The sequence below is a fragment of the Bactrocera tryoni genome, chromosome 5 (assembly GCF_016617805.1).
Source record: "Bactrocera tryoni isolate S06 chromosome 5, CSIRO_BtryS06_freeze2, whole genome shotgun sequence".
Lineage (NCBI taxonomy): Eukaryota > Metazoa > Arthropoda > Insecta > Diptera > Tephritidae > Bactrocera > Bactrocera tryoni.
In genome coordinates, this window is record NC_052503.1 from 41,513,058 (window position 1) to 41,541,050 (window position 27,993).

The window sequence follows — 27,993 nt, forward strand, 5'->3', positions numbered from 1 at the left end:
CGATGACAACATCTGGTGAGTCGGCGGTACGAGTTTTCAAGAGAAAGGTTCTGCGGAAGTTTATGGTACTTTGCACATTGGCAACGGCGAATATCGCAGTCAATGGAACGATGAGCTGTACGAGATATACGAGGAAGAGGAAGACTCCAACCGCGTTGGAAAGACCAGGTGGAGCAGGACCTGGCTACACTTGGAATGTCCATTTGGCGCCAAACAACGAAAAGGAAGACTGGGCTATAACCACGTAAGTCGTGTGTACGCCAATAAAGAAGAAGTTATGACGATTACCTTTATTATGAACTATAAGCTGACTATGCCGGTAAAATTGTGGATATATGTATGCTCGGAAGCATACTTTCGTTTAATGCTCTAAGTAAATGTAATCAGATCAAGCCCCTTCCTAGCCGCAGTGTGCCCAAATAATTATTTTTCACTTTTCTGAAGATTTTAAGCTATTTATATACTACATATGTAGGTCAATTTATATGATTTTGTGAGCTAACCAGCAGTGCTGTAGATAGCACCGATAATGACAATAAAAATTATCGTTCTACCTTCCGAGGTTTACTATTAAAACAACAGCTCTGTGTTAAAAAATAACAATTACATTTATTAAAAAATTATCAATAATCATTTTGGCATTTCTATTTATCGGGTCTTTCTGTGGCAGTGTATTATAATTAGTAAGTATGCAAAATATACTATTAGTTACGACATTGGAGACTTGAGGCGTGTGCTCAAGGCGCCCTTTTAATGCTTTGATTGTGTGGCAAACAATTAATCCGACTTAAGTAAGTTTAAATGTTACATTTTGTTAGGAATTTAAGAATACATTCGAGTTAGGCTACAGCTTATTTTAACAACTAAGTTATTATTGATAAGAAAAATTATCGATTATTATGTAAAAATCTAACATTTTCCATTGGCTGGTGCCTTCGGCCGGCAGATTTTACTGCGACCATTTGCACCGTATACTATGTTGCAGGAAAATGTGAAGTAGCCACAAGTCGATGACTTGGTGTAGTAAGTCGATTGGAAATTCTTATTTTCCTGTGGTGGATTCTTAGTATTATCCATACTGCCAGTAATCGATTTGGTCACTGTTACATAGCTGTCCGGTGTACGGTGTTTCGTGGGTGTCGCCGGCTCTTCAGCACTATCTAGATCATTATCCGTGGGTTGAGATTTCACTGCCTTGGTGTGGAATTTTTTCTCTACGTTTACGGTGCCGCGGAAGCCACGTGGCACCATTTCTGTGGTCGATCGGAAGGGGTATTTTTGTACACGTCCATTTTGATTTTGTACTAATAGATATTTATCAGGCGAATTGGGTACGGCAGCCTGTTGACTCTGAGTCGGTGAATTTTGTGTATATGTGCGATATTGTGATTGGGATTCGGGTTTGTTACCGGTTTGACTATCCAACTTTGAATTTTCATTGTAGTACTCATCTTCATCGTCGTATTCATCGTAAGGTTCCTCTTCTTCATCTTCGTTTAAAGTGGAATCTTCGTCCGTAATCTTGTTGGCGTTCACGACTAAAAGAAATGGTTTGAACATACATTTATGAAAAATCTGAATGTGTGGAGATTCGACAAAAACAACTATTTGGTATTCCTCAAAATTCTTCTAATACAGAACAGTTTTCATGAACTAGAGTCCGATCTAACCACAGTCTGTAAAAATATTGTTCTTAAATAATTAACTACCGTCTTTTAAAAATGAGATAAAAATAACTGTTCAAACCCAACATATCCGATTTCTACCTAAATCAATACCTTGATGGGCTTGCTTAACTACAACCTCTCTTAAGCGAGATTCAAAAAAGTCAGAGTTTGCTTCTGACACATACGCTCAAATAAAGGTGCTCTGTGCTTTACGTCAAAATATGTACAGAAGATTATGTCAATGATTTGTCAAAACTCCACGAGTATGCGAACATACATATGCATATGTCAGATTGAAAATATGTTTGTCAAAACTTTTGTGTAACCTACTTTCTTTAACACTCTTCGAAGACTTCAACTCAAGATCTGGTAAAGCGTTGCCGTCAGCTGTCAATGCTGTTCCGCTAGGTCCACTATATACGGTGTCTACACGATCAGTTACACTAGAAATAGTCGTTTTTACTTTGGTTAGGTTATGTGTGTCTGGAAAGGGGCATTAACTTACGCATCACTATTTCCAAACTGGCTTATACTGTGGAATAGTTCACGATTTTGTTCGCGGTAGCTTGCAACTTGTTCCTTAGTTCCGGATGCAGACTGCGCTGCACCGTGATATGATACACCGAATCTGAAATTAGTTATTTGAACTTTGTTTACAATGTATGTATGTATATTTGTAAGAGAAACTCACTTGGATGTGCCCTGAATCTGCGATTGACTCTGTCCTGAGTGGCTACCAGATTGAGCGGATGCTTGACCACCTCCCGTTGTTGGTGGTGCACTACCATCTTGATTGGGTCGGAAACCAATTTGTGCCTGGGATGACGTTTGGCCAGGTCCGCTGGACTGTGAATCAGCTAAGCCTCCCTTATCGTTAGCTTGTACCTATTCGTTTATTAGGAATGTAATGGGGAAGTAAATGTATCACTGCCAAACAAGTTTTTATTTTTCCAAATATTTAACATACCTCGCTTTGACTCTGATGGATTACACCTCCACTTTGTGAGGATGCTTTAGTGCCTCCATCTTTCGAGTTGACTTGAACCTGAGCTTGCGACTGTGCTGCGCCACCTTGTCCTTGAGACTGACTCATTGCTCCATCACTATTTCCACTCACTTGGGCATTGGCTGAGCGATCGCTATCAGAAGTTGAAGCGCTGGCACTGAATGTTCCAGTGGCACTATATGTTCCTGATACCTGAGTTTTGGCAGTGCCACCATTCTTTTTGCCTTGTGCACTAGCAGCTGCTTGCCCTTCGCTGATGGAGGATTCAGCTTGAGAGAATGCATCATCGGCTCCTCCTGCGCCACTTGCTGTTATTAAGTTTCCAGGTCCTTAAATTTAATATTTTTTGATATTGTAGTTTTTGTAATTGATTTTAACAAACGTTTAATTAAATATTTACCTTCTTCCTTATACTCACCCAAAGCTCCCGCGCCAGGGACGGCAGCTCCAGGATATGCTAAAGCGCTTGGTCCTACGGAAACACCACCTGGCAGGACACCAGCACCACCAATTCCACCGACACCAGTAGTTCGAGTTCCAGGAATTCCAAGAGGTCCAAATGTTCCACTACCAGGTAATGTGCCTGGCCCATAGATATCACCTTGCTGCGCACCAGAACCATCACCACCAACTTGTCCATATGTTGACACCGTTTGTGGAACAGCGGGGTATGTTCCCGCTGGACCTGCACCTACTGGCTGAGCACCTGCTCCTGGCCGATATCCTGTTCCTGGTTGTAAGCCTGCTCCTGGTTGTTGCTCAGCACCTGGTTGATAACCTGCTCCTGGCAGATATCCTGTTCCTGGTTGTAATCCTGCTCCGGGTTGTTGTTCAGCTACTGGTTGATAACCTGCTCCTGGTTGATAACCTGCTACTGGCTGGTATCCTGTTCCTGGTCGTAATCCTGCTCCGGGTTGTTGTTCAGCCCCTGCTTGATAACCTGCTCCTGGCTGATATCCTACTCCTGGTTGTAAGCCTACTCCGGGTTGTTGTTCAGCTCCTGGTTGATAACCTGTTCCTGGTTGATATCCTGCTCCTGGTTGATAACCTGCTCCTGGCTGATATCCTATTCCTGGTTGTAAGCCTGCTCCAGGTTGTTGTTCAGCTCCTGGTTGATAACCTGCTCCTGGTTGATATCCTGCTCCAGGTTGATAACCTGCTCCTGGCTGATATCCTGGTCCTGGTTGTAAGCCTGCTCCGGGTTGTTGTTCAGTTCCTGGTTGATAACCTGCTCCTGGTTGATATCCTGCTCCAGGTTGATAACCTGCTCCTGGCTGATATCCTGTTCCTGGTCGTAATCCTGCTCCGGGTTGTTGTTCAGCCCCTGGTTGATAACCTGCTCCTTGCTGATATCCTGTTCCTGGTTGTAAGCCTGCTCCGGGTTGTTGTTCAGCTCCTGGTTGATAACCTGCTCCTGGTTGATATCCTGTTCCTGGTTGGTAACCTGCTCCTGGCTGATATCCTGTTCCTGGTTGTAAGCCTGCACCTGGTTGTTGTCCAGATCCTGGTTGATATCCTGCTGTTGGGTGATATCCTATACCTGTGCCTACTCCGGGTTGTAGTCCAGCACCTGGTTGTGCATCTGCTCCTGGTTGAGGACTCACTTGTGGTTGGTAACCTACACCCGGTTGCAAACCTGCACCAGGTTGCAAACCTGCACCAGGTAGCAAGCTCGCTCCTGGTTGATATCCTGCACCTGGTTGTAATTGAGCACCTTGTTGATACCCTACCCCTGGTTGATAACCAGCACCAGGATGAGCTCCCGGACCACCAATGACATCTGGGGCATAAATTCCACTAGGCCCAGATGGAATACCAGATACTCCACTTCCAGGTTGCCAATAAGATCCAGTTGGATGAGTGCTTGCAACTGGTCCAGTTGGCTGACCTCGTGTAACACCGCCAGTCGGGATACCAGCTTGACCAGATCCAGGAGCTTGACCGATTGGACTGGGGCCGTAGATTTGAGATCCCGAGGGAATACCAACTCCTGGAGCTTGCACACCAATTGGTTGAGGTCTGCCACCAGTTTGAATACCTGTGGTTCCTGGCGCATAACCACTTTGTGGCCTTGACCCTGTAATAGGTCCCAAACCGGGGGAATAAGCTTGACCCGAACTTAAATCTACACCTTGTTGAATACCACCACCAGGCCTTGAGCTAACCGTCGTACCTATACCAGGTCCATAAATACCACTGGGTGGTGCACCACCACCAATCCCACCTCCCGGTGGCGCAGGTTGACGGCCTGGTTGCGGTACATATAATCCACCAGCCTGACCGGGTTGTAAACCGCCACCAACACTTGTGTAAGTTGGCTGTCCGGTTATTTGTGGACCACCTTGTACAAGTGCTCCAGGCCTTTGATCAGCAGCTGATCCGACCACTCCTGTCCCGGGTTGACCAGTAGGAAGGCCAGCACTGGGAGCATACGCACCTCCATGTACAATTTGGCCACCAATTTGCTGACCAGGTCTTGTAGCTCCTTCTACTCTAGGACCACCAATTTGTCCAGTACCATATCCACTACCTGGCCCCAAAGCGCCACCAGGCTGCACGCTCTCTGGTTGTCCATAAATTGCTCCAGGTCTCACAATAGCTCCTGCTTGAGGTCCTCCACCAGCTCCTGTGCCACCAGTTCCAGTTGGTTGACCGATTCCAGGTCCATAAGATGTCCCGGGTCTAGCTTCCGGCCTTATAATCGCACCTGGTTGAACACCAGCATCTGAGCCAGGAGTTGACGGTGCAGGTCCAATGGGTTGACCACCAACACCAGGTTGTCGTCCGATACCAGCTATTCCACCAGGCCCAACGGGTTGACCACCAGTGCCAACACCATAACCGGCACCAGGTTGTCGCCCAATACCGCCAACACCTCCAGGTCCAATGGGCTGACCAGCAGTACCAACACCATAACCGGCACCAGGTTGTCGCCCAATACCGCCAACACCTCCAGGTCCAATGGGCTGACCAGCAGTACCAACACCATAACCAGCGCCAGGCTGTCGCCCAATACCGCCCACACCTCCAGGTCCAACAGGCTGTCTAACAGTACCAACACCATAACCGGCACCGGGCTGTTGTCCAACAGTAGGGCCTCTTGCACCTAGACCTCTAGGGCCACTAGGCTGTACACCGCCAGGAGCCAAAACACCCCCTTGCCTCAATGTGCCAGCAGCTCCTGGACCCCCAATTGTACTAGTACCTGCAGTGCCAGGAATGATTCTCAAGGCATCTGGCCTACCACTACCGCCAACATAAGTGAGGGGATCGGGAGAACCCGCGGGATATTCTAAATTAAATATGTGGGCATATTAACTAAGGTGTCATGTACCAGTATTGTTACACGTAACTTACCATAAGTGGGACTTGATGCACAATCACTGCAATCACCCATTGAGAATTGACTCTGTGCTTGTCCCATACCATGGCTTCCAGCTACATTTGTAGATTTAATCATTTATTTATGTAACTATATATAATTTTTCTGGAGTTCATACAAACTGTTGTTCTAGATCCGTGTTCATTAGCCTCTGCTTCAGCTTTGCCATCCTGTTCTGGTTTTCCAAAATTGAGATACTGAGATTGCGTCTGACCACGCATACTTAAAGGAGAACATAAAATGATTTACGTTATTTTAATTTATATCTCGACGATGAAACTTACTATCCTCGTCCGCTTCGCTTTGATCTATCCAAATCAAGTTGATCATTATCCACCTCGTAATTCGATTCCGGCACGCTTTCATCTAATGACGCCTGAAACATAAGGTTAAAATGTATTTTAAGAACTATGCGAACACCGTCATGTATGTGTATCTAGTAAATGTAATGCATAACTTCACTTTTAAAATATAATTAAGGACTCAATAAAGCAATGCAAGACATGGGTGGTCCCGATAGAGTTACTTTTTTCAATATCCTTGTTTTGACAAGTGAGTCGTGTCAAGCGTTCATGTTCATTTTGTTCAGTATTGTATGGCATTTCATCAAGAAAAGACTTACGGCTGAACAACGTTTACAAATCGTTTAACTTTATTACGAAAATGCACGTTCTGTAAAGAATGTTTTTTGCGCCTTCGCTCAACTTATAATCAACATAATCGGCCTACTGAGCGTACTATTCGCAATACCATCACCCATCTTGAGACCCAGAATTCATTATTGGATAATATTCGGCCGAACGGACGTGGTATAGTCAGTGAAGAAAATATAGCAACCGTAGCTGAGAGTGTACACGAAGCCCATTCGATTCGGCGTACATACTGACGTATGAAACGACTCCGCGCATTTCACGTCGAGATCTTAAATTGAAAGCGTACAAAATACAGCTTGTGCAATAATTGAAGCCACTCGACCTTCTCAAGCGACATCGCTACGCTTTATGGGCTTAATTGAGAGAACACTTCGGTGAGCAGATAACTTAACGTTTTGGGTCGGTCCAGGATCGTGTGATATCGCACCGTTATGTATATGTAAAGTCTATGCAGCCAATCCGCTTCTATTCAGAACTCAATAGATAATCTGCAAAAAATAAATGTCAAAGAATTTTCTTTCGAATGATAATAATCATTCCCCATTAAACTTGAAGCTTCTGCGTTTTTCATTAAAAAAGTAGGAAGATCAAGATAGATCATCCTTTATTAAATTCGTGTATTACTACTTTGAAGTACGTTTTGAAAATAGCAAACATTTAAAGATCCTCATTTTTGTGTTGACCAAAATAACTATCTCTCTTTTATGTTAGGGGAAATCCTTTTCACTTGTACGTGGATTTGTTTCTAATACCTGGATTCATTACCACATTAAAGCAGCTTAATGGGAAATTGAGAGACTCCAATTCCAATTCAAAATGAATATTTCGCAACAAAAACTTTACTGGTGTGTAGTTCTTCTACTATTGAAAGTTTTTAATTTTTTTGCGAGTGCCAAAACGCTCTCAGCCAACAAAGTAGAGCGTAATGCGAAAGACCGCTAAATCGGGTTATCTTAACATGCAAACAATGTGGTTAGTTGGATAGAAATTGTGTTAGTTTGCGTTTGGCTTTTGTCTTATTTTTAAAGTTGTGGATATGTGGCTAAAGCATCTATATCAAACTGTCTTTTTTAAACTCCTGTCCTAACTTTCAATAAATTGGTCCAAATTTCAGTTATATTTATTATATTAGTTGAAGTCGACGAAATCACTACTGATCATATTTTTATACCCTGAACAGGGTATATTAAGTTTGTCACGATGTAACACCCAGAAGGAAGCGTCGGAGGCCCTAGAAAGTATAAATATAAATGATCAATATGTTGAGCTGAGTCGATTTCGCCATGTCCGTCTGTCTGTCTGTCTGTCCATCAGTCTGTATATATACGAACTAGTCCCTCAGTTTTTAAGATATCGTTTTGAAATTTTGCAAACGTCATTTACTCTTCAAGAAGCAGCTCATATATGTAGCTGCCATACAAACTGCACGGTCGAAATCAAGTTCTTGTATAGAAAACTTTCACATTTGACAATGTATCTTCACAAAAGTTGGCACAGATTATTTTCTAAGTCAACAATGTAATCTCCGCAGAAATTGTTCAGATCGGTTAACTATAGCATATAGCTGTCATGCAAACTGAATGATCGAAATCAAATGCTTGCATGAGAAACATCCTCATTTGACGATATATCTTCACGAAATTTGGTATGAGTTATTGGTCATAGGAATAATATTATATCGAAAGAAATTGTTCAGATCGGCTAACTATAGCATATAATAGCTGCCATATAAATCAAACGATCGGAATCAAGGGCTTGTATGGAAAACTTTCGCATTTTACGTGGTATCTTCACGAAATTTGTCATGAATTACTGCTTAAGGTAATAATATAATCTCCGCAAAAATTGTTCAAATTGGAATACTATAGCATATAGCTTCCATGCAAACTGAACACATAGTTACTAAAAGAAATGCACCTGTGAAGGGTATATTAGCTTCGGTGCTGCCGAACTTAACGTTTTTTCTTGTTTGGATTAATGTATGCATGTGTGTGTATGGAATCGCAATTTCGGGGTATTCACGGTTTGAAATAAAAGGGCACAAATCAGTAATCAAAGTCCGGCTATACCTATAACTAAATCTAGTGTGTGCCGAGGTCACAATATCTGGAAATTTGAAATGGTGAATTTAAATATAGAACAACTAGGTGTGGTAATATCAGTAATTTAGTAATAAAACAGAAATTTATAAAAAGCAACTATGGCAGCAATATTTTAGAAATTGAAAGAATATAAAAACTTATATAAGCAAATTTTTAGTGGGATCTCCTTTTTTTCAGACATTGACTACTTTTTTCAGATTTCAACTTTATGATTGTGACACTCCCAAGTAACGTGAATAAAACTAGTTTAAAATTCGATGTGAAGGGGCTTTTTTCAAAAATTGTGAGGTTAGTTATTTAATGAGCGTTGACCACCGTTCGAATTCAGTTTAGAACTTCACCATCTGCAAAACTAATAGTGAAAGTATCGCAAACAACTGAAATCGGACAGAAACTCGCAATTTAAGTGCAAACAATATACTTGGAGATTTTACAAATACTTCACTTATGCTTTTAAAATTTAGTATCATATTAAGCATATTTTCCTCATAAGAGATAATCGGGAACAAAATGAAAACGCCGTAATTTAAAACGGTGTTTTGGAATCGCAGAGTATTCTATAAAGCTGGTAAATAAAATATTAAAATAAAATATATTATTAAATCAATAAATAGTTGTTTATACGATTTTTTGGGTATTTCACGAAATTATATAACATTTTTTGGGGTTCTATAATTTCACAATACATCATGCACGCCGAAGTTAAAAATATGTAAAGTGTTTCAACTCAGTATCCATTTAACTATGTCAACCAAGGTCGGTAGAAACATTTCGTTTAACTTGTTATGCCACAATGCAAAAATAAATAAATGGTTATGCTCTCAACTACTTTATCTTATTTGGTTCATAAAATGTGAAATAAATTTTTATGATAGTTTGAAATTGTTAAAAAGCAGAAGTTATTGTGGCTTCTATTTTCCTTATAACGAATGCTATTAGCTTCGAAAGTCATTAGCTTATTTTCACCTGAAACCTTTCTTCTTAAATTAATTGAAATAGGCGCACAATTTTTCCATATCCCATATACTAAATGTGAGATATCTAAATGAAATTAAATGACATGTCTCCATGACCGCTCTGTGATTCGGTACTCCCGTTATTATGTTATGTTTTTCCTAAATATAGTTTTTTCATCCAGTCCGTCCAGTTGATCTTATGTATGTATGCATATCCAGTAAATTTTATGCAGTCTAATAGAATTAAATCGATGTTTTCTGAGACATGTTTTAATTTAATTTAAAAAATTTCAGAAATCGCTGCAGATTTTCATATAGTTCGCTTTAGCCAATATAAACAATTTCGAACTTCCGGTTGCTTTGTACCGCATATACTGTGTCCAAAAAATAAGGTGACATTTGAATTTAAATTGCGCGCGTCAAAGGATTTGGAGAACTATTTTTTTTTTTAGGTTGGCAGTACTGTCAGTCACATTTATGTCAAATTTCGTGTCAAAATATTCATTAGTGTTTGAGATACGTGTCGTTTTGTGAGCTGCTAAAAGTGAGTTTTTCGTTTTTTGCGATGTCGAAATTTGTTGAGCAAAGAATTTGCATTAAATTTTGTTTACGGAATCAATTTTCTGCTGCGTATACGTTGAGGATGATGCAGAAAGCTTTTGGTGATGAGGTTATGTCTAAAAAAAATGTTTACAAGTGGTATAGTGAGTTCCAAGCCGGCCGTGAACGTGTCGAAGACGAAGAGCGTCCAGGGCGACCACCAACATCAACCGACGAAGCTCACGTTCAACAAATCAAAGATTTGGTGTGGAAAAACCGTCGATTAACAATTAGAGACCTTGCCGATGAAGTTGGCATATCGAAAGGCTCAGCCAATACCATTTGAAGGATATTTTGGGCCTCAAGCGCGTCAAATCTCGACTGGTACCGAAAACATTGAATTTTTTGGAAAAAAGGCGTCGCGTTGAAGTGTGTTAAATGATGCTTTCCGACTACGAGGGTGTCATGAAATGCATTATAACTGGCGGTGAGACTTGGATCTATGCTTACGATCCCGAAACAACCGATCAATCGAGCGAACATCGTGCCAAAAGAGAACCGAGACCAAAAAAATCGCGCCAAAGTCGCTCAAAAATCAAGGTCATGCTGACTGTTTTCTTCGATTTCGTGGTGTTGTGCATTATGAATTCCTTCCAACCGGTCAAACTGTCAACAAGGAATATTATTTGAACGTTATGGGTCGTTTGCGTAACGCTATCCGCCTAAAAAGGCCGAAATTGTGGAAAGACACAATTCTTGGTTTTTACACCACGATATACTCATCCCATACTGCCCTCGTAATTCGTGATCATTTCGCCAAAAACTCAACCCATAGCGTTCCGCACCTTATCTGGCGCCGTCCGATTTCTGGCTGTTCACCAAGCTCAAAAGACCGCTCCGGGGACACCGTTTTTATACGATAGAGGAGATTCAAGCTTGGAAAATCCGTTGGCATAAGTGCTTTGCATCGGGAGGGGATTACTTTGAAGGGGATTAAATTGATTTGGAAGAATAAATAAAAAATTTTCAAAATAAATACAATGTCACCTTATTTTTTGGCATTGTATCGGCCAATATATGCGTTATCTCAATGAAAATGAGAGAGCGTGTTTTCTCATAATGTATCTTAATGAAACCCAGCCCAGAAACTGGACAATACTACCCCCAACTCCCATATGCTACATAAAATAATTTTCGTTTTCTAACAAGTTTTTTGCCGAATAAAAAAATAAACATCAAAAAATTTTCTCGAGTATATCTGAGTTATCAAAATTAATGCAATCAGCTCATCTCTTACTCTGTCCCCAAAATACCCCATAAAATGATTACGGTCTTGCCACCTGTATTTTAACTGTTCGGGTTGGCCAAAGTGTGTTATATTTCAATGAAACTAAATTAACAAGTTTTCTCAAAAATTATGTGGTTTAGCGCTGAATTAGAATGAAATTGGTATATACCTCATATTCCTAATATAATGATATTCACATCAACTCAATATACTAAATTTAGATTTTTTGGTCGAGTTAATATGACACATCTCACATCTGAAGCCGTTTTAACATAATTTTAGCTAACTGTTCATAAAATAATAGATGATTGATTCTTTCGCAACATTTTAATACTCTTGCAACATGTTGCTGCAGAATATGGAAGTTTTGTTCACCGAACAGTTGTTCGTATCACATATAACTAATCGAGATAGATATAGAGTTACATACATATAATGATTTGTCAAAAAAGTCTTGCGGTATTTTTATTGAATTTTTTTTTTCTTTATTGAAATTTAAATGAATTTTTGATGACTCATGCCCAGCTCTTGACCGATGCTACGAATGCTACTATGCCGGTCTCTTTCGACCAATTCAGCGATTTTATCGCAATTTTCGACGACAGGCCTTCCGGAGCGTGGCGCATCTTCGATCACCTCTACACCAGAACGAAAACGTTGAAACCATTGTTGTGCGGTGGAAATGGAAACTGTATCGGGTCCATAAACTGCATAAATTTTATTGGCGGCTTGAGATGCATTTTTGCCTTTATCGTAGTAGTACTGTAAAATATGCTGTATTTTCTCTTTATTTTGCTCCATGTTTGCGACGGTATAACTCACGAACGACTTAGAAGAAACGACAATCAATCAAACACGTGTTAGCTCGTGAAATGAGCTTTCCAAAAAGGTATAGCATGACCCGATGCGACGAATAAAACTAGAACTACGCGCTTTCAGCGTCAATTAGCGAAAATACCGCAAGACTTTTTTGACAACCTAATATATAAATGATCAGGATGACGAGAAAAGTTGAAATCCGGGTGACTGTCTGTCTGTTGGCCGGCCGTCCGTACAAGCGTAATCGAACCACTACCACGCCCACAAAACGCCATTAACCGAAAACCTATTAAGGCCCATAACGAAGCACTAAATTGAGATATAATTTGGTACAGTAGCGGGCAAAAGTTTTTGAAAAAGTGGGTGTGGCACCGCCCTCTAATAAAATTAATGTGCATATCTACTCAGATACTACAACGAAATGTGCTTTTCGCAAATATTATACGAGCTCTTTCCGGCAGTGTAGAAATGAATGAAATCGGAAGATAACGCTGTTCACTCTCCATATAAAGGTCCGGTTAGAAACTGAATCAATAAATAATATTAATAACTCCTTTAAAGTATGCCACCTTATGACCAAAAACTTCGCAAATGTAAACTCCAGTATGTAGTTGACTTTTGACTGAAACTATCGGTCAATGTATGGGATTATAATTGAAATTCAGAGAGAAACCTTTCCTGATAGTAATCTGCATGTAGGCTAAAAATGGGTTGATTCGGGTAAATACTTCCCTTAGCCTCTATAAATATGTGAGCTACCTTAAAATAAATTTAGAGAGAGGGTTTTTCTTTTAACGGTACATTTTTGTGCTTAGCGTGAATAAAATTGGGTGAAATCTCGCTCTAGATCATACATATATAACTAACAAGTCTTATCAACCTGAGAGTACTTCCCTAACTTTGACCCTGGCAAGCCGTAAGAGTATGATCTGTTCGCTTACATCCGAAATTAGCATTTTCTTATTTGTTTAAAAGAAAGTTTTGCCAACACCTGAAGGTATTATATTTCACCGGATTTGATATTTGCAAGTTTGCAAGAGATATGTTCGGTTATATCTGAACTTTGCACTTCCTTACTTGCTTCGTAATCTCTTTTAGTTCCGACAAATTTGAAGAATTTCATCATTTCGTTTCAGTATCTGCCCTTACCCACAAATATTGAAGTGATACCAAAGACTTTCGAGATCAATGATCGCAATTTTGTAGATTTATTCTTAATAAAAATCTGTGTAAATGACCTAGTAGATGATTTTATAACGGTGTTGGAAAACACAAGGTTTTAGAGGAGAGTGATCGCTATTTCGTAAATTTATTTTTAATAAAATATCAATGTATAGTACATAATCAGGTATGAGATTTCACATGCCGTTGAAAATTTTAGCTGTTAAGCTAAGTACATACTTAATATGCTAGCTTTGCCAACTTTTCAAAAATTTTGCTGCAAGGGTACATTTAAATTTTATTCTTATCTATGAACTCGGCGGAACTAATATTTCGAAATAATATGCTATTATATTATATTAAGAATGTATGCGAAAGTATGAATCTCAATTTATGTTACGTTCAAACATTAAATTAGATTCTGTGCACTGACCTTGGCTATAATTTCAATATGTCTTTAATGTATTTTGTTATCAGTAGCCGGCAGTCACTATGATTTTACAGATTCTCAATAAAAAAAAGTTATAATTTTGATATAACACATACTATGTGAACATATAAGAAGCTTAAGATTTCGATTGCATAATAAACAGTATTATGTTTTGAAATCTTAAAGCGAAATCATAGAGTATACATATGTACATATTAACGGAAATACATGAGGATATTTATTATTAAAAATCGCCAAGAATTATAGAGTGCTGAATATTTTTGGAATATCATTATCGAACAAAAATTAACCTAAAAATGTGAGACGAAAGTGGAAGATATTTCTATTTCAAAGGCAAAAACGTATCCTGAAAGCATTCGCCTAATTCCAATGAAGTCTAAAAGATCTTTTGTAGAAATTCTGAACTGCAATGAAATCGGTCCCAATACACTCAGTCCTTTTTTTACGCGACCTCTTTTTACGCTATTTCACTTTAACGCGGTTATTTTTGCAGCGCAAATTCCTTTTTTTACGCGAATTTCTCACTTTAACGCGATTGCTTTTTTTCGTTTTTTGCTTGGTCTTAAACTTGCAGCAGACTTGGAAAATTATTTTGTAGCAAATGATACTGATGCCGAACGTGCACGAATTTTTCAAAAAGAATTGAGTGTCTGCATGTTAAGATATAAAGAACTACATCAGAATTTATTGGGTCCAAAAAGAAGCATTCAAACAAAATTAACTGAATTTATGGTGCAAACTCAGTCGGAGACGCTAAGTCAATCAGAACATCATTCCATAGTTCTTACTATTGATTCTGATACAAATTCTAGTGATATCAGTGCCGGCCATCAAAATAAGCGGCTAAAAATAATTTAAACTACGGATAATGACAGTGATTAAACAGCATTCAACGGTTTTTTCAATAAATCTACCTATTTTCTATTTTCTTCTCTTTTATATATGGTTTTTGTTTTGTATTTTTTATTTTGTTATGAATGAATAAATCATAAGTCTGAAATTTGAAACTTATTGTATTGTTTTTGAATATTTTTTTGCGCGTATATTTTGTTATACGCAATATTTTTTATATTCGGATCCAATTCCTCAGTTAATATTGGAAAACTAACCATTTTTACGCGATTTTTTTTTTACGCGATTAGTGGCAGAACCGAAAATCGCGTAAAAAAAGGACTGAGTGTATATGAATTTCCCGCTCAAAGTCGAGAGCATGGACATTTTGTATTGAGATTTATCATCTCAACAAATTTTTGGATAATATCCGAAATAATAGTGAGGAATTGAGAGAGAGGTTTTACCAGGATATAAAGTGAGAGAAGAAAGATAGTGTTGATCCTTAAAAAAGATATTGTCAATTGGAAAAAACATATGTTTTTGAAAAACAAAATCGAAGTGTGTTATTTTTTTTAAGGCTTTGTAATGCAAAATGGAAATAAGTCTTTAAAAACAAGTTAGGAAGCGCTAATTTCGGGTAAAACTTAACGTTTTATACTCAAGGAATAAGCAGTAAAACGTCTGCCAAAGGATCGGAATTCAATGCACTGACTGACATATACGGAATAAGCTTTTCGGTCAAAAGTCAACTATAGATACTGGATTTTGACAATTTTCGATCCTTTAAAGGAATTATTAGTACAAGTACTGGAAAGTGAAAGGAGCAAAAGGAATTTAAAAGTGTGCTATATGGGAAGTAAGCGTGGTTGTGGTCCGATTTCGCCCATTTTGAAGCTCTGGTATAGGAAAGTGAAAATAATGCAACGCACTAAATTTAGTCGGAAGCGTTTGGTCGGGTCCCAAGATATGTAATTTCACCAAAAAGTGGGCGGTGCAAGCCCACCATACAATTGTTACGTAAGCTTTCTAATTTCATGTCTCTGGCACATTTAGTTATTGATTTATCGTACCGTTATATGGGGAGGGGACGAGGTTATCTTTCTATTTCATCCATTTTTAGAGTGTCGATAGATGTGCTTAAGAGCTATGTTTATTTTTGTTTAAGTGGTTTAGGAGATACCTTTAATCTTTAGCCCACAGGTGCCCTTAGTTTTAGGTGATACATAAAACCTCTAGGTAGCCGCATGTTACATAAGGAAAGTAGCAAGTGTGAGCACAAATATATCCAAAATCGATCTGCTGCTTCGGGCAATAAAATCATAGTCCAGTGTAATTATTCATAATTTTATTAAAAACTGTCAGTATTTAGTTTTTTGAAATCGTTTTTTAGATAAATCATTCTGCAGTATATCTCTTTAAGACAGTGGAAATCTTGGAGAGTACATTTAAATTTCCACCCTTAACAGGTTATATTAAGTTTGTCACGAAGTTTGTAAGGGAATTACAATAATATATACATATATATTATTGGGGTGTTTTTTGGTTTTTGAACTATTAATATTTTTCAATCAGATCATAAAATTTCCAGGGAATACCCAAAAAAATTCCCTGAAAATTTGAGCACATTGAAAATACACGACAATCGTGATTTTTTGTCTTTAAATTTCTATAGCTCAGAGACATTTTATTGCATCGCTTTGACTTTAGACACATATTCCGCGGAATTGAACACTCTACAAAAGTGTCAATTGTGACCAAGTCGAAACTCACACCGGCGAGGTAGTACGGGGGTCCAAACCTGACCTGAAGAGCTATAAAATGTATATGACAAACTTGTAGGAAATTTTATTTGCTATAAAAAAGATGATCCGATGTCAAAATCGCTATCATTAATAATTCTCTAGATATTCGGCTGTTTTAGTAAGTCTTTATAGAATTTTCATAGATGGTATGTAATAAAGAATCTATGAAAATTCCATACAGCCTTAATTAAAAAGTCGATTATCTCGAGAAGTATTAATGATAGCGATTTTGCCCTAATATATTATATATACCATATAAGGGTCAGTGTGAGAGGCAGGTGGTGTTATCCAAGGCAACGTTATAATCCTCAAGCAAATTGTTCAGAGCGGAAGACTGTAGCATATATCTTGAAAGTTAATAATTTTTCTTGTATTAAATTTACACATCACCATTTGCATACATACAAATTTGTTATTTGGTGATTAATTCTTTTTATATAATATACATATGTATATATTTTGCTTATTATCCTTCGAATTCTTCGAATTCTTTTATTCTTTTATTAACGATTTTTAATGTTTTTGTATGGGTCACACTTACTATGGTTGCTCCGTTTGTAGCTGCAATCAACAGCGCGAGGCCGACGAAAGCCCAACGAATGGGCAACATTGTTATCCTTTATGCACACACACAGCTGTAAAACTCTTTAGCATATACTTTGCACTCCACTTCGATTTGAAATAAATACGCACGTTTTAGAACTGAAATAATTTTATATATATTTATAGAAATTAATTTTTTTTCAACACAATATTCCTATATAGTAAATATTATATAAATATTTCACATGTCAAAGTGCACATAACATATTTTCACTGTTCAAGGATACTACATATCGGTATTAATATTTTGGTAACTTTCATTATTTCATATTGTTGTTTACTTATTAATGAAGTTTTTTTGATTTTTGAAACACAACAAATACAATAGTTGTTACACGTTCACCGCTATTTTCACTAAAAACTCATATCCTTCGAATGCTACACATATGCTTAGTTTGAATTCAATCTTTAGCACTCTTTCCTTACAAGAATCAATTCCGATTTCAGGGCTTCCGATCACAACAACCGCTGGATTGCGAATAACAGCAACGAAAACCGATGGTTCCACAATTGGAGAGCTCCAATTGGAAATGGCGAGTGCGTTCATTCCAAATTGTCATTGTCTATGTGAAAGAGTAATAACAACAAATAATAAAAATAAGTATATAATGAAGAGTTTTATAAATTTACATTAAATTCAATGTGATCGCAAACACACGCAACACACAGGCTTACAAATTCAATTTTCTATATATGTACATGTATGTATGTTGTTTTGTGTACGTATATGTGTGCTTATGTAGGACTAACAGCTCGCATATACGCACTGTTTGAGAATCGCTAAGCCATAGACAGCACAACTGACGCTCAAACGTTTATATGCCCCTACACACATACAAGCACGTAGTGGATGTCTGTATGTAAGTATGTAGAAGCGTCACTAATAGACAATTTTTCCGAAACCCATAAACATTTCAGATCGCGTGAATCGATCATTTTACTCGTTGCTGCTCCACTTCAGTTGCGAAGCGCAGCTCATCGCCCGGTTTGCTGCGCCGAGAGCAGAATGTGCATTTCAGGCGCCACCATCTCCAGGCAATACTCGCAGCCTACAACGGCAATAAAAGTTTTTGATCTTTCAATGTCTTTTCCTTCATGTCTGTGCCATTAACTTGTGCCGGTTGGTTTCTCAACATATTGCGTCAAGTGGTCTGGGAGTTTGCTTCAAATTGCTAAAGAAATTGTCATAGACTTTTGACCTATTTTGTGGACAAACACAGATGTATGAAACCTCTTTGACAATAAATAGCAACAAGAATTACTTAAAAAAACTTGTATACAAATAATAAATGCTTTTATGTTTACAACGATAAACGTACATTCTGTCAAAAAAAGATCCTTTTCTAAACGGTTTCAGAAAAATAAGTGAATTTGAACCGAACCTGTCGTCAGATATTCGACAAATTCTGGTTAACAGTCGCAATGGTTCACGTTTCCTCCTTGTCTTCTTGGGAAAATAATCATTATTTAATATTCCATTTCCTCGATTACGAGCAGGTTACTAAGGTAGAAATTATCCGAACTTTTGAATATTCAAAGCACCCCATCTTCCACTGGTTTGCTTCTAGATATAATAACTGGTATGAACATATAGCTCAGCACGGCATTTCTATTATAAAAAGGTGCACCCACTATGGTGCGAAAAACATTATTTTAGAAGGTTTGAATAACTTTCTTCTCTTTTAAACAAAATTTAAACGACTTCCGGCCTTAAATCAAGTATCCTCTGGGTAGCCAAAAAACATCCTTTTGAGGGCGAGCTAAAGTGAGAAGGCGAAACATCCACTACCCACGGTTGAGCGTTGGGTTTGGGACCCGCCACCTACAAAACACCGCCAATGAAAAGAAGAAAACTTCGAATAACAATTACCTGCCTGCAGAACAACAACGGGGACCGATAGATTGCCGGCCGAGGTTTTCAAATATGACGGCGAACAACTCATAAGAAGCATGCTTCTTTATAGAATATGGTCGGACGAAAGCATACCCGATATGGGAATTTAAGTATGCTCTGCCCCATTCACAAAAAGGCAGAGCCCACAATCTGCGACAACTACCGTGGCTATGTAAAGTAATATTGAGCAATACTAAAACCTCCGTCATTATCAGAAAGGAACTCTCCGCGCCGTTTGATACCCTATCGTGCAACATCTTCAAACTACTCCTGGAGAAAATAGTTCGAGCTGCAGATCTGAGTAAAGAAGTCACAATCTTCTACAAGAGTATACAACAGCTGGCACACGCCGATGACATCGATATCATTGGCCATAGCAACCGCGTCGTTAGTTATGCTTTCTTCAGGTTGGGCAAAGAAGTGAAGGAAATGGGTCTGGTGGGGAATGAGGGCAAGACGAAATGTCTCCTGTCATCAAACAAACAGTCCTCGCACTCTCGACTCGGCCACATCACTGATGACAGTCACAAATACGAAGTCGTAGATAATTTCGTCTATCTTGGTACCAGCATTAACAGCAACAACAACTTAAAATCCAAGGCAGAATAACTCTTCCCAACAGGTGCTACTTCGGACTGTGTAGGCAACTGAGAAGTAAAGTACTCTCTCGACGAACAAAGACCAAACTTTATGAGTCACTCATTATCCTCGTCTTGCTATATGGTGCAGAGGCATGGACGATGACAACATCTGATGAGTCGACGCACAACTACGTTTTCGAGAGAAATGTTCTGGGAAAGATTTACGGTCTTTTGCGCATTGGGAACGGCGAATATCGCATTCGATGGAAAGATGAGCTGTATGGGATACCCGAGGACATTGACAAAGTTCCGCGAATTAAGAGACAGCGGCTACGCTGGCTAGGCCATGTCGTCCGAATGAATGAAAGTACTCCAGCTCTGAGAGTATTCTACGCAGTACGTGACGAGGAAAGCAGAGGAAGAGGAAGACATCCACTCCGTGGGAAAGACCAGCTGCAGAAGAACCTGACTGCATTTGGAATCTCTAATTGGCTTCAAACAGCGAAGAGGAAGAACGACTGGCGAGCTTTTGTAAACTCGGCTATAACTGCGCAAGCGATGTCTACGCCAATTAAGAAGAATAATGATAATTGAATAAACAATGAGTCAAATATTTATTAAGTTATCGTCCTTTTCGTAATTTCTGGTTTTGTGGACAAAAACTTTTCTTTCAATATTCTACAAATTCATTATTATTTTATACTCTTCAAGCTAATCACATTGGAAAGCTTTTTATGGTCTTATAAATAAAAATATGTTAAATATACAAACACCTAAAACAACGACTGTAAATCAATTGAAACCGAGAACTTATTTAACACAATGTACTGTATTAATTGCAAAGATGCTTTGACCCAAGTAAAGCCATGCACTCACTCTCTTTAAATGCTGTAGATCAGAACACTCGTACTGCGCGATCGCCTTCAGATGTATCTGTTTCCGCTTGACGTTTGTCATTTGCCGGCTGCTTAGCAGCATTTTGCCTTTCCGCGGATAGCCGATCGCCGAATCACCAATGTCCCTATGTACTGTTAACATAACCACATATACATATGAACATTAAAAGCATTCGCATTTGATCGATCGCTGTGCGATTGTTGCAATACATTTTCGAGTGCATGCATACATACATACGTTACATATGGGCATTTTGTCATGACAAAACGCCGGCTGTGGGATGAATGCCTATTGGGGATAGGAGCACTTAGCCGTACATACATACATACATATTCTTACATACGTGCAATATTTCAATTTAAAAGCATATGTGGCAAGTAAGTACTTTCTCATTTGTTCCACGCTTTACTCTTGAGTATTTTCATAAAGCTAAAACCCACATAATTTCAATTAAATCTACAGTTGATCGTCCACATACATATACATACATATATGTATGTATATATTTTACATAATTACCATGTTATGCCGATGTTTATCCTTATACTTGCCATGTATCCAACACACTCATACTACAAACGTATCCCCCACACATACGAGTATTTACATGTCTAACTTAAACTTCGGTTTGTTTGACTTGGAAATGTAAAATGTTCAATTGCTTTAATGAATGTGCGACATTGCCATGTCCCACAATTCGTATAAGAAATTATTTTATTGCTTGTAATTATAATTTATGTGGCATTGTTGCGTTTGAAAAGGGTATGTTGCAACTTGTTGAACAATGGATGGTTAAGAGTGTTCTTGCTTTATGGGTGCCGAGTTAAAAACAGCCTGCCATTCGTTTTTCTACTTCGCTGTTTGGCGCCAATTGGAGATTCCAAGTGCAGCCAGGTTTTTCTCCACCTGGTCTTTCCAATGGAGTGAAGGTCTTCCTCTTCCTCCGAAATTATCTACGACTTCAAAGATAGGACTATCAACATTGACGTGGGAGCCAAGTTGCGAGTGCGACGACTGTTTGTTTGATGACCGGAGATATTTCGTCTTACCCACGTTCACTACCAGACCAATTTCCTTCACTTCCTTATATCCAGTCAGGAGAAAACAGGACTAACGGGGCGGTATTGAGGCCAATGATTTTAATATCATAATATCGGGTGATTTTTTAAGAGATATAATCGGCGTAAGCCAGCAACTGTTTAGAAGATTGTATCTCCTCTATTCAATTTTGCAGCTCGTAGATTGTAGAAGTCGCACTCTATCGCCTTGTCTGAAACCTAGTTTGGTATCGAACGGCTCGGAGAGGTCCTTCCCGATCCGACTGAGCTTTTAGTATTGCCGAATTAGTTTTGCGGGAATACCAAATTCAGACAACGCGCCATAAAAGCAGCTTCTTTTCGTGCTATCAAAAGCAGCATTGAAATCGACCAAAGAGATAGTGCGTATCGATCCTCTTTTCACGGTTCTTTTCATTTCAATTGGTCGACAATCCATCGGCTTCTGCCGCTTTGTGATTCTTCAGACAGGTAATTGCTATTCGAACTTCTTCATGGTCGGGAAATAGAACGTCCGCTCCAACTTCATCGATTGGACAGTCGGGTTCCCCATCTCCTGGTGTTATGCTTTCACAGTCATTCGGCAGGTTGGAGAAGTGTTCCCTCCATAATTTCAGTTTGCTCTGGGCATCAGTCACTAGATCACCTCCGGAGGTTCTTCAAGAGTATGCTGCGGTTTTGAAACCTTTTTAGTCGCCTCATCTTTTCGTAGAATTTTTGAGCATTACCCCTGTCGGCCAGCTTGTCAAGCTTTCGTACTCACGCATTTCAGCCTCTCTCTTGTTTGCAAACTCGTCTTGCTTCCGTCTTCAACTCTCAGTATATCTCCCAATGGTTTCGTTTGTACAAGTAGATGTACCGAAGAAGCTTGAAATGTCGTCCCATAGTTCCCTTATACGAAGTTGCTGATCAGTACTCTCAGAGAACAGGAGTGCAAGTCGAGTAGAAAATCGTTCGGTTGCGATTAGTAGATTGTTTAATAAAAAATTTCCCACGAAACCCCATTTGCCGAAATAATTTATTTCTCGGTTCGTAAGACTATCAATGACATCCGTGCCAAATGTCACATCAAAATAATCATTTACGAAGAGTGAAATTATGCAACAAAGAAGTTCCATTAAATTTTGTGCACGGAATCAAATTTCTTGTACCAAAATGTGTAGAATGTTGGAAAAGGCCTGCAGTCGCGGTTTGTCGCGAGCAAGTATTTTGATTGCTGCAAATTATTCAAACAGGGTCGAGAACGTGTTGACTACGAACCACACCCAGGACGGCCATTAACATCAACTGATGACCAACAAAAAATAAAGAAATTGGTGCTTGAGCATCGACGATTAACAGTCAGAGAACTTACTGGCATCGTTGGAGTATCGAAAGGGTTAGTGAAAACCATTTTGAAAAATCATTTGGGCCTAAGACAAGTGAAAGCACGATTGGTTCCAAAATCGGTAAATTTTTTCAAAAAACAACGTCGCGGTAACGTCTGGGAAATAATGTTTTCCGACTTCCTGGATGTCATCTAAAGTGTTATTACTGGCGATGCGTCTTGTATCTAGGCTTACGACCTTGAAACAGACGATCAATCGGTCTAATACTGTGGCAAAGGTGAGTTGAAGCCGAAAAAAACAAGTCAAAACAGGTGAAGAATCGAGGTTCTGTGAACAGTTTTCTTCGATTAACGAGGTGTGGTGCACTCCGAATCCCTTCCAACCGGCCAAACTGTCGACAAGGAATATTATTTTCATTCGAGCCATTTGATTTCTCTGACGTCCTCTAATTTACCGTAAATGTGCTCAAAGATTAATGCGAGTAGTTTGTTTTTGTCTTTAGCACAATCGCCACTACACCACGTGAAGTTACTTAGAGCTGATAATATTTAAATATAAATAATCGATTATGTCATCGCATCGACTTCAATTCTATTTGCCAAACACTTTTCAATTTATTGTTGTTTTTAGAAAAATTTAATTTATTTTCTTGATGTTTGAAATAGATTTGCATACGCTGCCGTACACTTTAATTAATATTCATTCAGTAGAAGATGGAATTGATATAATCAATCTGGGTTTCAACATTGTTCATCAGTCAGCGCCACACACATCCACCAACTAGCCATGCAAATGAAGGCGTTCACGCACATTCAATTTCACTGGCACGCACACATACACACTCATAGCCACATACTGAAAACTATCATCACTTAATGCATCATATATCATGTAATTTGCATACATATATGTACATACATATGTGTAAATTTACAGTTATACTATATGTACATATGTATGCCTGAATCGTGAGCGTTCCAAACATGAAGATTACAAATTGAAGTCTTGATAGCCTTGAATCAAATTGCTTGACTGATTTTTTAGAACACTTTATTTATTGGCGCCAATATAGCGCATACGCACACATACATACATATATGTATACATACAGTCCCACACATACACACCCATATGTGCGACCGTACGCAATCGCGGCGCATGTATTATTACACATACATACATACATACATGTACACAAAAAACACACTCGAAGCTGTTGGAGGTTAGCTTCCTGATAAGCTAAGTTTTGTTCTAAATTCAAGAGGGTTAAAGTGCTTTCAATGTTTCTTTGTTTTAAACAAGAATAATAAATATATGTAAATAATTTGAATTGGAGCAATGTTAGACAATATCAAATAAAATTTGGCAAAAGCAAAGTCGAAAACTAAATAGAATAGTGTCAAAATATGTTTTATGTAAACCTCAAAAATTCACACTAAATATTATTTCACTGGCGTCTGGTTCTCTAGCAACCACTAGTTCAACGCAACACAAATGAAGCCATAAGTTATAAATAAAATTCGCAAATTTCCTAATCTAAGGTTATCGGAAGGAAGAGTAATGCCACAGAAAATAGTCATGGTTCAGCAGATACTATCGCTTCCGGTAGTATTCCTTCACAGTTTAGAAATATTTCGCAAAAAACAATGAAATGCAGAGATTAATACAAATACATTATAATCATCATTTACAGTTATTATAGTACTTTTTGTCATCAATCTCTCTTTGATGGCTAGCACCGTTTTTATGTTTTTTCCCTTCTCACTCTCAATACCTTTAGTTCACACCCTTTGGTGCCTTCAATGAAACTACTAATCTCCGTTATACATTTTGTAGATAGAAGTTCAATATTTTGTACATAATGATTCCAAGAGTTCTATGGCGGGTTGTGAGGGAACTAAACACTCACAGAGCAAGTGTAGTATGGCTTACTTACTTCCTTCCAGTATGTAGCTGTGGAGAATATTGTTATATTTAACGTACATATGTTCTCTAAATGATCAATGTCCTCTTATGGTGGCTGTAAGTCTATATATATATAGTTTTCCTGTACCATGTAAATCATAATTCTTAAACATTTGACCATACCTGCATCGCTATCTTGCATTTGGATATAGATTTCCTTATTTCGCTATTTGCTCAAATTGTGTATTGAACTTCCTCTAGATCGTTCCTAGCGAGTACGATATCATCTATGCTTCGAAATCGTCTAAAGAGGCTCCTGACATGGCCAAACTTGTCTGTTTTTTCGTTGCCGAAAATGTTCCTGTGACCTCGAACCCAAATATTTGCTTGGAAATAGGACTCAATCTCGGCGATTCGGCTTTATTGCTCTTTCTAGTGATTATTTTCAGGGTAGTCAGCTCCACAGAATAAGTGGAATGCGGCAGTCATTTGAAGCAGCTTCTCATTGACTTGAGACAAGGTTCATTTGTGATTTCGCGCGAAACGCACTTTACAAAGTGGTTACTTATCGGCAAATTTTCTATCACATTTCATTGAGGTCTTGGAGTGTTAGATATCACGATTAGTTTCATTTTAGAGGCATCCCAATATATTTAGCAATATTGATAGAAGCACTAATAGGAGACTCCGCAAAACTAATAAGGCTATGTAAACGACGTTGAGCAATACCAAAAGCTCCGTCAGGATAACTCGAACTGCAGAGCTGAACAGATAAGGTACAATCTACTACAAGAGTATACAACTTCCGGGGTACACCAATGACAGCGATATCATTGGCAGTAACAACCTATTGTTTCTGCTTTCTCCAGACTTGATAAGGAAGCGAAAAAAATGGGTCTGGTAGTGAACAAGGGCAAGCCGAAATATTTCCTGTCATTAAAAAATAGTCCTCATTCGCAACTTGGCTCTCACGTCACTGTCGACAGTCATAACTTTGCAGCCGAAGATAATTTTGTCTATCTTGGAACCAGCATTAACACCAATAATAACGTCAGCAACGAAATCTAACGCAGAATAACTCTAGCCAACAGGTGCTACTTCCTCTATCGACGAACAAAGACCAAACTCTATAAGTCACTCATAATTCACTTTCTGCTTTATGTTGCAGAGGCATGGACAATGACTACAACTGATGAGTCGGCGCTACGAGTTTTCAAGAGAATGATTTATGGTCTTTTGCGCATTGGCAACGGTGAATACCGTAGTCGATGGAACGATTTGCTATATGAGATATACGACAACATTGATATGGTGCAACGAATTAAGAGACAGTCGTGCGAATGGATGAAAACACTCCAGCTCTAGGAATACTTCCGGGGGAAGTAGAGGAAGAAGAAGACCTCCACTCCTTTGGAGAGACCAGGTGGAGAAGGACTTGGCTACACTTTGAATCTCCAATTGGCGCCAAACAGTGAAGAGGAAGAACAACTGGCACGCTGTTGTAAACTCAGCTATAATCGCGGTGTCTCCGCCAGTAAAGAAGAAGAAGAAGAACAAAAAAGGTACAATCTCCAACATCCTTTCGAGAGAAAGGTTCTGCGGAAGACTTATGGTCCTTTGCGCATTGGCAACGGCGAATAGCGCATTCGATGGAACGTTGAGCTGTTGTAAACTCGGCGCGTAGGCGGTGTCTACGCCCAATAAAGAGGAAGAAGATAAATAAAATTACTTGAGTTCCGATCTTCTGGTTGACATTTTACACCTTACGGTATTTTCCTAGCTTTGATTCCTGCAAGTTGCCAGAGGATAAAATGTTCGCGTTGCACCCGAACTTCGGCATTTCTTACTTGTTATGTATGTATTTTCCCAATTCTAATTAAAATGGGGAACTCACCTTGAACCATCCGCGCCATATTAGTTGTGCCAACTGAATTATGCATTCAGGTTAAAATTATTCAGTCAATCAAAACAATATATTATTTATTTTTGTTTTCTTTTTTATTTAGAGTTTAATTTGCAAACGCTCGGCAATTTCACGAGCATTTAATGCAAAACTAAACATAATCTTTGGCATAATTAGCTTTTTGTATATTTCTTTGTATGTACATAAATAAAAATATATATATAAATGTAAGTATGTATATTATATGAGTATTAAATATAAAAAATAAACTTGAGAAAGGCTATACAAATGCGCTGTTTCTACTTAAAAAATATTTGAAATAGAAAAAAATTAAAAACTACTTGGCTTGAGTTAAATGAGTACGCCATGAGAGCGATTTACATATGAAAGTATGAAGTACATACTTTTGTCCATATATGGTCATATGTAAATTGAAGTATTTGCATATTACATAAGTTGGTAGCAACGCCTACTCATGGCGTGCAGATTTTGAAAATATTCACGAAGATGTTTACAACTTAAATTAATATATATTCATATATATACATATATATACATATTCTAATTTTTTATTTTTTTTATGTTTTAATATTGCACATAATACGGCCTAAAGCTAATGATTCATAAAAACTATATTAAATTAAAAAGAAATGAAAAGAAAATGTTGAGTTGAAGCATGCATTTTACAGTTTTAGCTGAGACTGCACAGAGTTCAACTTTTAAAATTAAAGACTAGACCATCTCGTCCGTTTCAGTGTGGCTACAAATATACAATTTTAGAAACCCATAAATATATACACAATAAATGATATTCGTTTAATTAAACAATTAATAATAACATTTGAGTATACTAGCATAATTAATAGAAAAAAATTGATTTGGTGCAAAAAGCTGTCTAAAAATGTTTACAAGTACGAGTGTCTATATGTAATTAAGATCATTGTGTGTGTGTATCTACAAGTACTTCTAAGATTAATTTATGACTTCGCTTGTTGCTCTAAATATATTTATTATTATTATTATTATTTATTTGTGTTTTTTGAACGTTTAAATATTCATGGAAAGCTACCTCAACGTGTACGTTGCATGAAATACTGTACTGTTGCTTAAAAAATCTTTCAAAAAATCGCAGGTGAGCATTACACAGTCGCAAAAAAAAATATATA

General features: G+C 38.2%; 1 protein-coding gene across 4 annotated transcripts; it reads right to left on the bottom strand.

The window, feature by feature from the left end:
- Window positions 1-585: 585 nt before the first annotated feature.
- LOC120778166 (fibroin heavy chain) lies at window positions 586-17,741 on the bottom strand. 4 transcript variants are annotated; one of them, XM_040109902.1, is made up of 12 exons: window positions 17,691-17,741; window positions 17,203-17,363; window positions 6,340-6,431; window positions 6,174-6,277; window positions 6,031-6,111; window positions 3,830-5,965; window positions 3,074-3,415; window positions 2,635-3,002; window positions 2,359-2,552; window positions 2,173-2,295; window positions 1,998-2,110; window positions 586-1,538 (listed from the first exon to the last, which is right to left on the bottom strand). In XM_040109902.1, exons 2-12 carry the CDS (start codon window positions 17,269-17,271, stop codon window positions 910-912), a joined length of 4,251 nt encoding a protein of 1,416 aa, XP_039965836.1. In that variant the 5' UTR covers window positions 17,272-17,363; window positions 17,691-17,741; the 3' UTR covers window positions 586-909. The 4 variants fall into 4 exon arrangements, with proteins under 4 accessions (XP_039965836.1, XP_039965835.1, XP_039965834.1 ...); XM_040109901.1 differs by having other exon boundaries at window positions 3,722-5,965; XM_040109900.1 differs by having other exon boundaries at window positions 3,092-5,965.
- Window positions 17,742-27,993: the final 10,252 nt, after the last annotated feature.

Bases quoted from the DNA above. Each gene is read 5' to 3' on its own strand.
- LOC120778166 (XM_040109899.1), bottom strand. From the start codon at position 17,271: ATGTTGCCCATTCGTTGGGCTTTCGTCGGCCTCGCGCTGTTGATTGCA. The intron at 6,278-6,339 runs GTAAGTTTCATC...TTCTCCTTTAAG, and splicing joins AAGCGAAGCGGACGAGGATA to TATGCGTGGTCAGACGCAAT. The intron at 1,539-1,997 runs GTAGGTTACACA...CATTTCTTTTAG, and splicing joins TTCGAAGAGTGTTAAAGAAA to TCGTGAACGCCAACAAGATT.